Genomic DNA, 16,742 nt, shown 5'->3' with positions numbered 1-16,742 from the left:
ATTTCCCCTTGTCATCGAGCATTGGTGGTTCAGTGGTAGAATTCTCGCCTGCCACGCGGGAGGCCCGGGTTCGATTCCCGGCCAATGCAGCAAGGTTTCACTGTCCCTTGCATGTCAGCAGAACCTTTCCAGGAATAGGATTGTCTCAGCTACAAAAGCCACGACAGTTCGTTACAGTACAACGCACATTGAAGTGGTCACACCACAAAGCAGTTGGAGAACTGCTGTTGGTGCTGACGTCTCAGTCGCTATCTGGTGTGGTCGGCCGGGTGCTAGAAAGTGGCCCTTGGACCTGCTCCCTACAAAAGCCACAACAATTCGTTACAGTACAACGCACATTGAAGCGGTCACACCACAAAGCAGTTGGAGAACTGCTGTTGGTGCTGAGCTAATGTATAAGTCGCTATCTGGTCTGGCTGGCCGCGCGCTAGCATGTCACCCTGGTTCCTCGACCTTCTCCCTACTTTCCCCTGTCATTTTTTCACCATTGCACACCATTCTAGAAAGCTATTGAAGAGGGGAAATGAAGTTCTCCGAGCTTACAAGCTTGTCAACTGTCAGTTAACAAACTTGTTAGCTTCGCTCGAAAACTAACGGCGAGATTAGCTCATACACTTTATTGAAAGGATGCATTTGTACCGTAGCTTTAGTGAGGTACTTCAGGTGCTTGGGAGGAGGCCCTGTCTAAGAAGCTGAAGTCAGGGAACAAAAGTCTCTGTCCATAGTAAACACAACAGATTATGTCACAGGCTGCACCTCTTCTTTAAGCTTTGAAGTATATAGACTAGACACTGTCCAACTACCATATGTGTCTTCATCCTGGCAGCGTGTAATTGCATATTTCGCCTTCTCATCGAGCATTGGTGGTTCAGTGGTAGAATTCTCGCCTGCCACGCGGGAGGCCCGGGTTCGATTCCCGGCCAATGCAAAAATAGCTTTTACTTTCTTATGCAACAGCAGACACTTTTTAAATATGGAGTCATCACAGAGTTGGGAATGACACACTAGCATGTGCTCTGCTGTTCTGTAGAACAGGACACATAATAATTCACCAACTAATAACAAATTACTGGCATATAAGTGCATGCGTAGTTACAATTAGAGGGTCCAGCGTCAATTTAAAACACCATTGTCAGAAGTGGGATTCGAACCCACGCCTCCAGGGGAGACTGCGACCTGAACGCAGCGCCTTAGACCGCTCGGCCATCCTGACTTTTCTCAGAGCAGTGCATTTTCTGAGCCAGTACTCCAATTTTGCCCAAAACAAGAAGTTGAGGGCAAAGTTACGCTTACTGAAAACAAATCAAGTAGTCTGTCCAAAAACAACCATGACAATGTCGACCAGATGCACGTGATATACTGCACTTGCAGGCGATATACTGGGAGGCAGTGATTCTGACTTGCTGGCCTGTCTGTGCACACTAGCTCAGCCTTTACTCAAACTGTGACGTATAAGGACTTAAATTGGCCAGATATCAACAAATTATCGACTTGTCAAGAATTGGTGGCTCAGTGGTAGAATTCTTGCCCACTCTGTGAGATGCCTGGGGTTGTTGGAAAACTGTCTGAAAATGCCCACATTTAAACAAGTATCGCGTCTCCCACCTCTCCATGACACCCGCCTCATACATCAGCCATAACACGCAGGTGGCAAGAGGTATGCTCGGGTGATATCAACGGGCAGGTGAGTGGAAATGGCCGTTCTGGACAAACTTGCCCAAGGTTTACTCAAGTATGTTGACATGACATGGGCCAAATACCAGTCATGCCTTCATCCTGCCAGCATATCAGTTTGGCGAACTCTTCAAGCATTGATGGTTCAGTGGTAGAATTCTCGCCTGCCACGTGGGAGGCCCGGGTTCGATTCGCAGCCAATGCAGCAAGGTTTCACTGCATGACAGCAGAACCTTTCCAGGAATAGGATTGTCTCAGCTACAAAAGCCATGACAATTCATTACAGTACATCGCACATTGAAGCGGTCACACCACAAAGCAGTTGGAGAACTGCTGTTGGTGCTGAGCTAACGTCTAAGTTGCTGTCTGGTCCAGGTGCTAGCAAGTCACCGTGGCCCCTGGACCTTCTCCTTACTGCGCTCATTACTTTCAAAACTGCACGCCGTTTTGTCCACTAGACAAAGAGGGCAAATGAAGTTCTCCAAGCTTACATGCCTGCTAACTGTCGCTTAGCAAACTTGTTAGCTTCGCTTTAACTCTAACGGCAAGATTAGTTCATACAGTGTATTGAAAGGATGCGTTTGGATGCATTTGTACCGTAGCTCTAGTGAGGTACTTCAGGTGATTGAGAGGAGGCCCTGTCTAAGAGGCTGAAGTCAGGGAACAAAAGTCTGTTCATAATAAACACAACAGATTATGTCACAGGCTGCACCTCTTCTTCAAGCTTTGAAGTATATAGACTAGAAACTGTCCAACTACCATATGTGTCTTCATCCTTGCATATTTCTCCTCGTCATTGAGCATTGGTGGTTCAGTGGTAGAATTCTCGGCTCCCGCGCAGGGGCCAGTCGCGTATAGGTGGAACACAGTGACAGCCAATGAAATTGCAGCATTTTTCTCATTGTCCAAGGTGCTGAACTGCTTTCTCATGCAGCAGGTTTAACGTGAAAATTTCAGACTGGATGCGGGTTCGAATCCTGGTCATGGCAATGCTTGTCATACATTATAAAAGATAAATAGCTATTTCGAATCAATAAAAATGAATGCTACTTTATTGTGCACTTTTTCTTCAGTTTATCATTAGATTGTAGTGGCAGAAAGCTAAGTGGCAATGTTTATGGCTTTTTTAAGTAATCTAGTAATTTAAAAGAAAAACAAACATATAATTCCTCATGCAAATGAAGTCAAAGCTAGCACATAAAGACAAAAATAGTAAAGTAAGACAAAACTTGGCCTAGTGTGGCCTAATGGCCCAGTAATATAAAGTACCTGACTTACATGTGGCTATTAAATAATATTACAGAGTTTTCTTACTCAGTGTAACATGTTTAAATTATCATTCATTTATCAATGAGACATGTAGACATTGATGAATTAAATATTGTTTATTAGACACTCTTGACAACTATAACAGTCATAATATTGATCAAACACATAGAACCAGTGGTGTTGGGTCATAAACACACACACACAATTCAAATAAAAAATGAAATATATTATAGAGCTGCAACTAAAAATTATTTTGATCATCGATTTCTGTGTTGATTATTTTCTTGATGTTGATCAATGTTTCCCAAAGCCCAAGATGATGTCTTCAACAAATGTCTTGTTTTGTCCCAAACTAACTGTCCACACATACTATAGAACTAAAGAAACCAGAAAATATTCACATTTGAGTAGCTGAAATCAGAGAATTTAGATTTTTTTTTTTTAAATGACAAAACGATTAATCGATTATCAAAATAATTGGCTATTAATTTAATAGTTGGCAACTAATTGATGAATATGCTAATCATTGCAACTCTACTTGAATGGTTTGTTGAACTTATTGCCTTGTTTTGATGTGTTTAGACACACTGCTGCCCTGATTTTGACTCTATTTTCTCACCCTCATTCTCCTCTCTCTCCAAGACAGTCCTCCTGACTGTGTTTATGTTCCAGCTGCTGAGGACTGTTGGACTGAGGGTGTTCTCCAGAAAATATTAACATTGGAGAAGCTGGACTAAGAAAATTTGGTCTTTTTTTTCTTAAATAAGAAAGACTCCAAATGATTAATCAATCATCAAAATAGTTTAATATAAACTATTAATAGATTAATTTAATAGTCTACACCTAATCGATTAATCGAATAACTGTTGCAGCACTAATATATTAGAATATTAAAAAGTTGCAGGTTCTGCTAGTCCTTTGACAGAGCAAAACTAACTTCTGAGGCACACAAATAATTGAAATGAGTGAGCCACCAGAGGGTCCAGCAAAGGTAACCAGATTGATTCTATATACAGAAAGACTTGAAATTGCAGAACTCGTGTTTTGAAAATAGAACACTTTCTCAATTTGACACATAAAAATAGCAGTCTCATAAAATACTAAATAGAAAAATGAGCATTTTAAAATAAGGATAAAATGAGCAAAAGATATTTACACACATGACAAAACACTCTCCCTCTCCCTGTCTCATTTTCCCTTTTCAACTTCCCATCTCTGTCTTTCCATCTCATAAAAGTGAGACTCTTGGAACTCTTTCCAGGTCATCTCCTTGCCCATGCCCTGATCTTTGCATAGTGAAAAGACTTTTGCTGGACAGTAAATGTATTTCCCCACCACTCCAGGGAAGCCTGCATGAATATGAGGACTGTTTGGGCCCTGCTTCAGTTCCATTTTACAGAATTGACACTTTCGACCTGTGTGCTACGATTCTGCCCTTTTTCTTTTCTGTTGTCCTCTCTCCTCCACATTCTTCTTTGTGGCATCCAGTTCCTGCTGAAAGAATCTGCAAAGTCTTTGAAGGGCATTTTAGGATTTGTCAAACCTTCAGCACCATAAGTTTTAAAAACCTTATTGGAGCAGTAAAAGTATCAGACAGGACCTTGTTGGAAGAAGAAGTGGATGGAGGAACCATCGTTCTCATATCTGGACTTTGGCCACAGGAAAGACACGATTTTGTCTGTGGCTTCTTTTTTCCTAGTTGTTGTTGTGGCTGTTGCTGCTGCTGCCTCTCCATGATGTTTTTAACGATCTTCTCGATGGAGTCTTAGGTTAGAGGTGTGGCCAGGGTCTGAGCAGGTTGAGGTGGGTTTACTATTGCCACAGGCATGGTAACAACTGGGACACTAGTAGTTTCACTCCCCACTGTCAGAGAGTGCCAGAGTTGCTGCCTGTCTTGGAGTTTTTCTGGGCTTGTGTTTAAAGAGGAGCTGGTGTTCATCAACTTGGCCAGGTGCTTTACATATTGTGCAATGTGTAATTTGGTTGTTGGGTGGAGCATGCTGTTTGGGTCTCTACAGGAGCTGTTAACAAGGGTAGCATAGTCCTGGTCCACATGCTTGAGCATGTTCTTCTGCCCACAGTGTTTGTTGAGCAAGTCGTCGATGGCCTTCTTCATGGGAGCTGCATTGGCCAGGCAATTCCCGGCCAATGTAAAAATAGATTTTACTTTCTTATGCAACAGCAGACACTTTTTAAATATAGAGTGATCACTGAGTTGGGAATGATACACTAGTATGTGCTCTGCTGAACTTATATTCTGTAGAACAGGACACATAATAATTCACCAACTAATAACAAATTACTGGCATATAAGTACATGCGTAGTTACAATTAGAGGGTCCAGCGTCAATTTAAAACACCATTGTCAGAAGTGGGATTCGAACCCACGCCTACAGGGGAGACTGCAACCTGAACGCGTACCTGAGCTAGTACTCCAATTTTGCCCAAAACAAGAAGTTGAGGGCAAAATTTTGCCTACAGAAAACAAGTCAAGTAGTCTGTCCAAAGACAACCATGATACTGTTGACCAGTTGCAGGTGGTATACACACATTCTTTGTGGTGGGGATTGTGAAGACTCCTAACACTGGTGTTATAAAATAAATGTGTCACTTTAAAATATATATATTTCTTATCATCTTCACATTTTTTGGCCGTAGTAATAATGTTATTGGTTATCGTAGTGGTATCACTCACAACAAACATCAACCCTGAGATTCCATATTGGTGTATCTATAGTCTTCATGCCATTAATTGCAGAAATGGGAATGCCTGTGTGTTTAAGGACAGTGTCCTCTCGAAGTTATTCATTGTTGTGCTCAGTAGTGCATTGTTTATTAGCTCCTCACTTTCACTGTTTGAACTGTTGAAATTAGACGTGGACTAATTGCAAACACATGTGAGCACTGTTTGCTTGCTTGAAATTATACGTGTGAACAGGTTTGTAGCCTGAAAGTCAAGACTGAGGATTCACCATTTTTAGACACATCTGGCGTTAGGTGGTTGGTAGTAGAATTCTCGCTTTCCAAGCGGGAAGCACCGGTTCGATTCCCGGCCAATGTGATGTTGTTGTTGTTGTTGTTTTTTTTTTTACCCAGACAAGCATCCAAGCTAAACAGACATTCATTCCTGTCAACTAAGTAATGAATAGACGGAAAGCATCAGTGTAACTAACAATTATTTGACCCCTAACAGCAACCAAGAATAAGAGAAGATGTCATCATAAACAGTTCAGTAGATAGCACAACTTACATTGGCATTAAGTTCATACTTTGCCAGAGCAAAATGTTCCTCATATAGGCTATAGAAGCTACACAAATCAAGCAAAGTACCACACACATACATAAATGTAAAAGCATGCCGCGAATTCTACCACTGCCAGCCACACAAAGTGTGTCGAAAGAAGTTGGCTAGCTATCACACAATATAAAACAAGGTTGCTTAATGTTAACATTATCCCAAAACTCTTCAAATAGGGCAACTATTAAACGCACTAACATTACCATAGTTAACGTCAACCTTTCGGCTAGTTTATAGCTCAGTTCAATTAGTAATATTTTCTAGTTCATAGTCTGTAATGCTAGAAAAGGTTGGTACTACAACAAGTACAGGTACTACTAAGCTAGTAGGTATATCCAAAATGCTATTAGGTTGCGTACTATTAGTTATTTTGCAGGATTGTTAAAATGTTAACAACTCCATAAGATATACGCAGAAATAGTAAGCACAGTGTCCTCAGTCTCTACACCAAACACACTAAACCTTCGACCTGCTGCCGCAGCACGTGACCTCCTAATACGATACACTGAAATAAAACTCTTTATTTTAAAAAGCACTTACTCTGGCGCTGATTCCCGATTTTATGTTGTGACATTGCAGGAAGCAATGCCTAAGAGACTGCAGCTGTCGGCTCGGTTTCAAACTAAGCAACATAATTTACTATTGTCTTATGTTTTGCAAATATAAATTGTAAAACATTAGGCAACACACGACTTCCTTTCAATTCTTTTCAGAATACAATACAGCATATACAACCAAGTTCATGAAAAACTGTTTTATTGTAAAATGTAACAATAACCTCACCAAATTTAAATGATAAAAGTTACATTTATACTCAGGATAAAAGCTGTGTTGGTCAACTTTCAGTTTTATCTGTCATTGCTGTTGTTTAGTACAGACATTAAACATAAGTAAAGAAGTACATAAAATGATTGTCTTTCTTTTTGGTGCTTATTATGCAAAAAAAGGCTGGAGACCACATGCCTGTGCCATGTTGAAAGGGGGTAGAACCAGCATAGTATGATATTTTCATAATGACTATAGAACACAAGTGAGCAAATAGCAGGAAATATAAGCTTATTTACTGTATATTCCCTGATTTTGAAACTCGATAAGTAGTTTGTAAACCTCTGTGTTGTTATACTGTATATGCTGACCTCAGCTTGCCACATAATTAATCACACCAACAGTTCCATTACATGAAGAATATTTCTAAAGTTTGAATTTGCTTGTTATGGTGCGAAAAACTGGTGCACATTATTTCCTGCATTTTAGAGTACTGCCATATTCAATTGTCAAAAAGACTTCAGGCTTTTCACGCAGACTATGGGGCATCTATGCGGCTTGTCTACAATTCAGTTCAGACTGAGACATGAAAACTATTACACCAGTTCACTGAGCCAACCAGGTGTCTTAGTGTCATTTGGCCCTTTTGGCTATGCTTTCGTGTGTTCACTCGTGTGTTTATATAGGGAGTAACCAAACATTTATTATGATGCACAACTCACATCGGGAACAATTTAGGACCACAGCCCCTTGTAAGATGATATTTATGTGATGTCATTATATTGCATTGTCCTACAAAATGCAGTTAAGGTGAGTTTAAAAGTCCGTGTAGGAATTGATGTGACAGTAACTTTATCATACCATAAGGTTCGGATGTCTGTTATTTTGATGTCCATCTTCTGGTTTTCCGGTCTTGTTGTGGCTCGTGCTTGCAGAATTGACGGAGATTGCAGCGGGACAGACGTAATGTGTCTCTCCTGTCAGATGGTGGCGATGCAGGTCAAAGAAAAAAGAAGCCAAGGTGGTTTAAAGTGGCATTTAGGGAAGTTACAGGTGGAGCCGAAAGCCAGTTCTATCAACTTGTGTGAGACTCTACTATTCACGTTGTTACTGAACGTATTAAGTCTTAAAGTAAGTATCAATTGAAGCTGTTGAGGTTTAATGCGTACGTGTTGACTTGTTTGTGTTTGCAGTTCAATGTGCATAAGCTGGAGTAGCACATACTGTCAGTCTTGTATACAGCGTAACATCTTAATATATTAGCACTTCAAAACTTTTCTGAACCACCAAAAGTAACGTGAAACTAAAATATCTTGCTAATGTACTCAAGCGGCTTTAAAATTACTTTGAATTGAAACACTCTCCTCCACGTGCAACCAAACACTGACGTACACCGAGAATGGACTTCGTTAACTGTGTGACCTGAAAGTTAATGTTTAATTTAAAAAGGTTCAGCTAATTACGGTAATTAACGTGCCGAATTTACCAGAAGGAGCTGACAGCTTGCCGAAGATGATAAGTCACCTGCTTCTTAGTTTCCGGGTTTACAGAAGTAAGGCAAAGTTAAACTGCCAGAAATTTGAACGTAGTCTGGTGGAAAGACTGGACAAAGAGAAGCTGGACAAAATACAGTCAGAGGTGACTGTTGATTAGTGCACCCCAGTCACTACTGATATCATTACATCCATGAAGTTAAGAGACACTTTTGCTGTTTGTTGATGTTTTTAAACCATTGTAAATGTGTAACTATGCCTCAAACAGCTGTACTCCCTTTGAGAGGGCCATGTACCCTGTAGACCTCCCAGCTGTAATTTCAGTTCTGTCAACTTGTGTGAGACTCTACTATTCACGTTGTTACTGAACGTATTAAGTCTTAAAGTAAGTATCAATTGAAGCTGTTGAGGTTTAATGCGTACGTGTTGACTTGTTTGTGTTAGCAGTTCAATGTGCATAAGCTGGAGTAGCACATACTGTCAGTCTTGTATACAGCGTAACATCTTAATATATTAGCACTTCAAACCTTTTCTGAACCACCAAAAGTAACGTGAAACTAAAATATCTTGCTAATGTACTCAAGCGGCTTTAAAATTACTTTGAATTGAAACACTCTCCTCCACGTGCAACCAAACACTGACGTACACCGAGAATGGACTTCGTTAACTGTGTGACCTGAAAGTTAATGTTTAATTTAAAAAGGTTCAGCTAGTTACGGTAATTAACGTGCCGAATTTACCAGAAGGAGCTGACAGTTTGCCAAAGATGATAAGTCACCTGCTTCTTAGTTTCCGGGTTTACAGAAGTAAGGCAAAGTTAAACTGCCAGAAATTTGAACGTAGTCTGGTGGAAAGACTGGACAAAGAGAAGCTGGACAAAATACAGTCAGAGGTGACTGTTGAGTAGTGCACCCCAGTCACTACTGATATCATTACATCCATGAAGTTAAGAGACACTTTTGCTGTTTGTTGATGTTTTTAAACCATTGTAAATGTGTAACTATGCCTCAAACAGCTGTACTCCCTTTGAGAGGGCCATGTACCCTGTAGACCTCCCAGCTGTGGATAACAATGACGTGAGATCGGCATCTGAACAGTACGTCTCTTCTTTGGAGTCCAGACATTGTGAGAATGAGTGGTTTCAGTCACAGACCTTGAAGGTACTATAATAAATTTGATGTCCCTAATTTTTATGTTTATGACTATGGTTTTTACTGTCTTGATTCATATAGGAGCAAATTTATCCACAATATTCAAATACTTTTGACATTGTTTTTAGGGGGGAGGTTAATATTTTGGCACTTCAGATGTCTCCTGTAAAATATTAACATTTTGTGAGGAAGTATTTATTAGAAAAAGTACAGTGTTTGTTGCTGCCTTGGTGTTCACATCAGAGAGTGCAGAGGTTCATGAAGTGGTTTTCCTGTCATCCCACTCAGGTGGCAATAACAGCAAATAACATAAGCCAGTTGCAGGTGTTTGAAGATGACCAACCTGGATGTACAGTGCTGGCACTTCACCCCCCTGATCATCCAACACAAGGTCTGGAACCACACACACTCATATACACACACGCAAAGACACACTAAATGTACAGACTCCTTCTGACTCCTTCTCCTCTACCTTCCAGTGGTGGCTTTATACCTGCATGGGAAGTGGTGGTGTGTGGACGACGTCTTACGAACATCCAGCAAATCTAGAAGTGGCTTGGTGTCGGTAACTTGGCTTTCCTACTGTACATCTGTTTTTACATCAGCATCACTACAACACAGTGATAAACAAATCAAGGTTCCTCAGTGTGGAAAGAATTAGAATTTACTTAGTTCCAGGTGTTGAAAACTTACAGAGGAGATACAGAAATAAAGGTCTCCAACTACTGATTTCTTTCATTGCTGATAAATCTGTCAGTTATCTTTCTCAGTTAATCATTTAGCCTATAAATGTCAGAAAATAGGGACAAGGAAAAATGTTACTTAAGACTCAATTCCAGGTACATTTCACCCAAGTTTGTCCATTTCCTTTGACAAGCTACATTGAGTCTGTGCCCTCATGAAAGGGGAAGTTTTTTTCTCTGTGATCTTTGGATTGGATTCTGCTCACATAAGACTGATGCCCAATTATGGAACATGTACAGTATCTTCATCACTAAATTGTAGAATTTCCTGGAGTGGCAAGCAAATAATTATTCTTTCGCTGGGCTCGTTGGTCTAGGGGTATGATTCTCGCTTCGGGTGTGAGAGGTCCCGGGTTCAAATCCCGGACGAGCCCTACAAGCAAATGTGTGACAAAGAGGGTAGCTTTTAAGCCTAGACTCAAATACTGTATGTCATGCTGATGCTGTCAATTTGTGAATCACTGTGCACATCTCAAGATTTTAGCAGTGTATCCTAAAGTTTCTTCTTCATGGGTCATGTTGCATGGAGCTATGTAGAAAACACATGTATTGATCCTGATTTGTATAAAGATGAGTCAGAGTTCAGACATGAGGTGGAAGTGAGTTTATGGATGAATACTGATGTCAACAAGTCAAATACTTTGACATGACAGTTGGAATGACAGTGCAAGAAAGTGTATGTCTTTGGAGTGACAGTGTTGGATGGCTTTGCATACAAGTTTTAAGGCCCATTGTACAGAAGCCAAGAGTTGCCATGGTTGCAGTGATTTTTTTCTATCCCATCATCTTAAAATTACAAGTGAAATGTCTTGTTATCTTTGGATAACAAACTTGTTCTTTCATGATAACAAGTCAAATAGTCGAATAGTGTTATCCCACGATAACAAGGTATTTTTTATTTTCTTCTTCTTTATTTAAGGAGAAGACTGAAGCTGCAACTTTACAAAGGGATGTAAAGTATTTGAGTGACCCTACTTGATATTGTTAATTTCAGAATACTGTTTGAGAGGTTCAGATTAGCTGAATTAAATGTTACTTCTAATATATGCGCTTTGTTTTCTTGTGAAAATTAGATATTTGTTCTGTTGTCTCAAGAAAATAAATATTTGTTTTCCTGAGATAACAACATAATTAACTTATGATCTTGAGAAAAAGAGATTTTACAATATGACATCTATCTAACTGCAGTTTTTCTGACCAATATTGTGATCATGATTTGAATGTGATTATCTTTTATACATTGAACTACAAGCCTGTATTTGTGGTCTACACTGTATTAAACAAGATATGATTGTAGCAAGCATTAATACAAATTGCTCTTTTTTTACTTAAATGTAATCAGATAAAATATGAAGTCCTCTCAGGGTCCTTTTTGAAAAACCATCATTCAGAGAAATTCAAAGTAAACTTGGCCAGTTTTCTACCAGTTTAGCTTACATTTATGTAGATATTACATGTTGTTGTTGACATTACTTAATGAACTTGTATTCAGATATAATCATTACATTAAAGTGGAGTGGGGTGAAATTTAATGATAACAGCTTCATCATTACATAATTTTTACCAGAGCTGTGTGTGTGTTCACTTGTTTGTTTACTATTTGTTTTCATCCACGTTGGTGAGCTTTCTAATTCGGAGTATTTTCCCCAGGTGCAGACAATTATGGAGAGGGTGATTGTGTTCCTGCTCAGTCAGGTAGTAGAGCGGTCTTCACAGGAGGAAGTGTTGTTCTCCCCACATCCCCGCACAGAGAGCTGCAAACTGTTGTGGAGAGACGGCCAGGCAGTCGGCTTCTACACAGTCAAACACAAAGGTACGATGGAGGAGGAGAATGAGAGATTTCTTTTTTTACATGTAAATCTTGCCTAGTACAGTTTTAACATAAGTATTTGTTCCTCCAGAAGGACAAAATCTATTTACCACATGTTACTTCCACTTCACAGTAAAGTAAATTTATCTCAACCAACAAAAAGTCACAACCACACAGTAAAACAATGTCCATAAACCTGTCTTCAGATGATTTACATCCGTATACAGCATTTATATTTATCACCTATCTCTGCAGCTCTTTTATGACATCAACGACCTTATGTCCAACAGCAGACAACTGTTTCCAGCAAAAAGCTCAGATAACCCCCATTGCACACTACCTGCCCAGCACCGAACAATAGATAGACAGTGACAGAAAGTCGAACATTATGCTGCTGAAGAGCCAAATGTTTTTCTCAGGAGACCAAACCAGATTCAAAAGGAGAGTGAATATTAGACTCACATCCAACAACCACATTCTAAAGTGGTCCCAGTCCCAAGTGGTGAGAAAAAGAGTATTGACACCTGTTACATTACGAGATATTCCATATGCATGGGTTAATGGGTGGCACTATAAGGAAAATGCAACACCATATACAATAGCAATCACTCTCCGGGTAAATAGAACATGTGGCCAGTACAGTAGCTGTTCTGTGTCATCCTAAAGTCTTGTTGGTAGCAGGTAAAAAATAATTGCAACTACATCCTGATTTCATGCTGCACATAAGATGCAAGTATCTTTCCACACAGAAGCAGGACATTGTACAGTTGGTTAGCTTGCTGAGGAGTTGATCTGTTTATGTGCTGTCAAAAAATGCTCAAAATGACAGTTGTTTTGTTTGGTAGATGCATTTTGATGAACGATTGCAATTGGTGCTAACCACGGGAACACAACAATTGAACGCTTTAAATGTAAAGCAGTTGCAGTAGGATGCTGGGTTTCCATTACAGCTGTGATACAGTGTAAAGAGAGTAAACAGTAGACACATAAAACTACACTAGGTTACACGCAACTTGAATCCAGTGCAGTGATGGCAGACTCCACCACTAACAATGAAAACTTCTATATGGAGGTAATTTCTGTATATAAATACATTAAATGGTTATTGCAGAAAAATGCTGGACATTAATAGTATCAAAAACTGACTGTGATTTTATGAAAATCATACAGGTTATAACTTTAAATGTTATGTTTTCATGTAAAAAAAAATTGAGCAGTACATAACGATCTTATTTTTTTAAGGCTCAAATGTTGGCTCAATAATTGGCTGGTTTTGGCCTTAAAAATCCAAAGTCAGTCAGACTGTGTACCACAGTAGACCAAATATTTACTGTGGTTTGCTACATTTTTTCAAACAGTAACTCTTCCACTCAATGTTTCAGGCAGTCTGTGTGACAGCTGGAGCGGTCGATGCTACATGCTGCCTGTTCTAGACACAGTGCTGGTGAGGAAGAGCTGGAGACGGAGAGGCTTCGGCCTTCAGATGCTGGATGATTTCTGCTCCTCTTTCTCCAGAGAGGAGGTGCTGGGAGTCAGCGCTCCACTATCACCCAGCATGGTGGCAGGTCAGCTAAGTTCCTCCTTTACCTCCCTCCCAAAAAAACTTTTTGTCTATTTACATTCTAGATTTCCCTTCCTTCATTCTTATCTAAGGGACATGTTTGTCAGATGATTTGTAATATTTGGCAGAAGATTGCATATTTCCAGTCAGTGGTTGTTGCAGTGTTGCATTGGCTGCGCTCATGCCACATGGGAATAACTAAGAAAAGTAATTACTAAGAAATGTTCATACGCACACGTGCTTGGTGATGGTGTATCTACGTTTCATAACAGATCAATCATTTAACTGTCAAGACACACTAAAACTGAAGTAGTTTTACCCTTCTCTTAATTTAATTTTGGGGTTTTTCCTCAAATGAAACTACTAATGAAACTAATTCCCACACTTCCCCACAAACCCCACAGAGATCCCAGGTAGTATTTGAACATTATTTAAATTTTAGGAAGGAGGCATGTGATATGAATGCAACACAGGTGTGTGTGTTATGCTCAAACTCTCGTTTTTTGTAAAGTGATCTTTCTATCTAGCAACCCATCAACAGGTTATGTGATTGTGTCTCCTGTGTGTTCAGTGTGCAGTCAGTTCCTGCAGATGCACGAGGAACATGGAGAGCGTCTGTATGAGGTGGAGGCTCCAGGGGGATGGGCTCAACGACGAAACATCTGGCTGAACATCCAGCTGGGCCGCTACTCCTCCAGTAGAGATTATATCATCTTTTACATTGAGCATGAAAACTCATTCTTGACCTTAGAAACAACATTTTAAATCTTAAAAAAATCTGAAATCAAGGTCCACTTACCACAGGCAACCAACAGCTGTTGTCTTTCCAGATACCAATGAGGAAAGCAAGCCAGCTTCAGGAAGAACCATGAGGAATGACGGAGATGACTCGTCTCAGAAGGTGAAAATCTAAATTTAAAAGACAAATCCCTGAAAAAAACCCCAAAAAAACAAAAACCAGTTACTGCTGATGTGCTCTGAATTTCTGCAGGCTTCAGCACCCCTTGATAGAATAAGCAAATATGCAAACATTGGTGGATGGATGGAAGTTCTCATGAGTTTTACTAAAAGGCATTCTGGGAAATGTAGGGCATAACTGATTGAGTAGATAAGGGTATTTGGTGTACAAATCCATCACAGACTAATACCTAATATACATTCACCAGCCGCTTCATTAGGTAAACCTGTGCAAAGCTTTACGAAGCTTACACATTTTCAGTTTTTGTTGAAATTGTCAGAAAGGTGATAATTCTACTTTATGTTTATTATTGAGATCATAGTGGGTGGTGGTGATGTACTGGTGTGCATTGTGTGTATATATATATATATATATATATATATATATATATATATATACATATATATATATATATATATATATATATATATATACACATACATACATACATACATACATACATATATGATGAATTAAGAGAATTTACAGTGCATACAGTGAATTACAGACTATCCTCTGAACAGAGTAGTCTTTGTCAACATGAGACGTTTTTAAGTATCATTATTCAAGGTCACAGGAGAACTCCCTGTTCAGAACACATCTATTATGCACAATCACATTCTGTGCTTCACTGAGTCGTAACAATAATTAAGATTTATTTCTCAGAACAGTACACCCAGAATACATGAGTGTAATCAGTCATATTGCACAAGAGTCTCAGAGTCTTCTGTTTTTTTAGACGCAGACATGTCATTCCAAACCGGACTTGGCCTCACTGCATACCTGTAATATGACCGTTCCACTGATAATAGACTCTGCTGAACAACCAGTTAAACCTTGTGATCCAAGCCAAGAAGTAACCTCCCGAAGCAGCAAGACCTCTGGAACAGGATGTAGCCCTGCAGCCCATGCTCATGATCTGGACCCTGGACCTCCCACCAGACCACTAAAGTCTCTAAACACAAAACAAGCTCTGAAATCCAAGCCCTCTGTATCTGCAAACCCTCACAGAGAGAAGCCAGAGGCACAGAGAACACTTGGAGGTTCCAAACGAGTCAGAAGGACATGAGTTAAACACGCATATGTACATACAGAGGTCTTGTGTGTGAAACCAGCCCTCAGAAGACAGTCTTATTACAGATTAAGTAGATGCTATACCAAAGTAAATTTTGTTGTCCTTTATACTGTATTTATGGACTTTTTAGACTGATATATGAATGAATAAATAAATAGTATAATACATTGCAAGTACTACCACAAAACATAAACTATTTTGGTATAATATGCAAGTATTTTGATATGGATGCTGTTTTACCCTTGTCAGGACATTAACGTGGTGTAACTGTTTTGTTTTAATATTAAGGCCCTGCACACTCATACTGCAGTAAACCAACTTGAGTGACTTCATTCTGGCTGATAAGAGGTCTTCTCAGGACTGTGGAAATGTACAGGCTGCACTTTATTGACCTCTCCCTGACTTTCCTGTTAATTTGGCAAGCGGGACAAATTGCACCTTTCATGATTCTTATTAGCACGTGGAGTTTGGTGACCTCACATAATGCCGAGCATAGTTCAAATGACTCATCAGGGTAACTGAAAACGCCTGTGAGGTTGCACAGGGCTTTTAAAACTTCTTCACTGTACAGACAAATATCATATATGAAGCCATAGGCAGCAGCCAGTTAGCTTAGTTTAGTATAAAAGGGAAAACAGTAAATAGACAAAGGGAATCAGCTGGCATGTTCTTGTCCAACTTTTGGCAAGAAAGTGAATCAGCGTATTTCTTAAAATGTCAAACAATTTCTTTAGTCACTATATGTATATAATGAGCTATATAAAGACTGAAGAAGTACTATGAAAGTTAATTAACTGACTGCAACAAATCAATCAGCTAGCAAAATAGGGACACCTGCATATAAAGGGATGTGAAAAGACTAGTGTTAAAGATGCAAATACAGTATGTTCATTAACACATTATGGCAAACAGACATTTAAGATCACACTTTGTGGAAGTAAAAAG

At 39.5% G+C, this 16,742-nt stretch overlaps 2 protein-coding genes and 4 non-coding genes across 8 annotated transcripts in view; 4 read left to right on the top strand and 2 right to left on the bottom strand.

Annotated features, from left to right (window-relative positions):
* The window catches only part of ldhd (lactate dehydrogenase D), a 36,628-nt gene extending 29,707 nt beyond the window's left edge, over nt 1–6,921 (bottom strand). Inside the window, exon 1 of the mRNA XM_044356299.1 lies at nt 6,782–6,921. Within this exon, the coding sequence (XP_044212234.1) occupies nt 6,782–6,874 (93 nt within the window). The 5' untranslated portion in view covers nt 6,875–6,921. The remainder of the gene's footprint in view (nt 1–6,781) is intronic.
* Nucleotides 19–89, top strand: trnag-gcc. Its single transcript has one exon. It is a non-coding gene; the product is annotated as a tRNA-Gly (tRNA).
* Nucleotides 858–928, top strand: trnag-gcc. Its single transcript has one exon. It is a non-coding gene; the product is annotated as a tRNA-Gly (tRNA).
* Nucleotides 1,131–1,213, bottom strand: trnal-cag. The gene has a single exon. It is a non-coding gene; the product is annotated as a tRNA-Leu (tRNA).
* Nucleotides 6,922–7,978: 1,057 nt separating the features above from the next.
* Nucleotides 7,979–16,170, top strand: fam169b (family with sequence similarity 169 member B). Of its 3 annotated transcripts, none has more exons than XM_044356303.1 (10): nt 7,979–8,137; nt 8,768–8,884; nt 9,515–9,659; nt 9,975–10,041; nt 10,130–10,215; nt 12,044–12,206; nt 13,586–13,768; nt 14,336–14,461; nt 14,595–14,665; nt 15,462–16,170. In XM_044356303.1, exons 3-10 carry the CDS (start codon nt 9,537–9,539, stop codon nt 15,789–15,791), a joined length of 1,149 nt encoding a protein of 382 aa, XP_044212238.1. In that variant the 5' UTR covers nt 7,979–8,137; nt 8,768–8,884; nt 9,515–9,536; the 3' UTR covers nt 15,792–16,170. The 3 variants fall into 3 exon arrangements, with proteins under 3 accessions (XP_044212238.1, XP_044212236.1, XP_044212237.1); XM_044356301.1 differs by having other exon boundaries at nt 9,939–10,041; XM_044356302.1 differs by lacking the exon at nt 8,768–8,884 and having other exon boundaries at nt 9,939–10,041.
* Nucleotides 10,696–10,767, top strand: trnap-cgg. Its single transcript has one exon. It is a non-coding gene; the product is annotated as a tRNA-Pro (tRNA).
* Nucleotides 16,171–16,742: the final 572 nt, after the last annotated feature.

Source organism: Thunnus albacares, chromosome 7, assembly GCF_914725855.1.
Source record: "Thunnus albacares chromosome 7, fThuAlb1.1, whole genome shotgun sequence".
NCBI classification, from domain to species: Eukaryota; Metazoa; Chordata; class Actinopteri; order Scombriformes; family Scombridae; genus Thunnus; species Thunnus albacares.
This window is presented reverse-complemented; position numbering and strand designations above follow the sequence as displayed.

Coding starts and splice junctions, on each gene's coding strand:
- fam169b (XM_044356302.1), top strand. CDS start 9,537: ATGTACCCTGTAGACCTCCCAGCTGTGGATAACAATGACGTGAGATCG. Junction 10,042..10,129: donor CCCTGATCATCCAACACAAG/GTCTGGAACCAC, acceptor TCTACCTTCCAG/TGGTGGCTTTATACCTGCAT. Junction 13,769..14,335: donor ATCACCCAGCATGGTGGCAG/GTCAGCTAAGTT, acceptor CTGTGTGTTCAG/TGTGCAGTCAGTTCCTGCAG.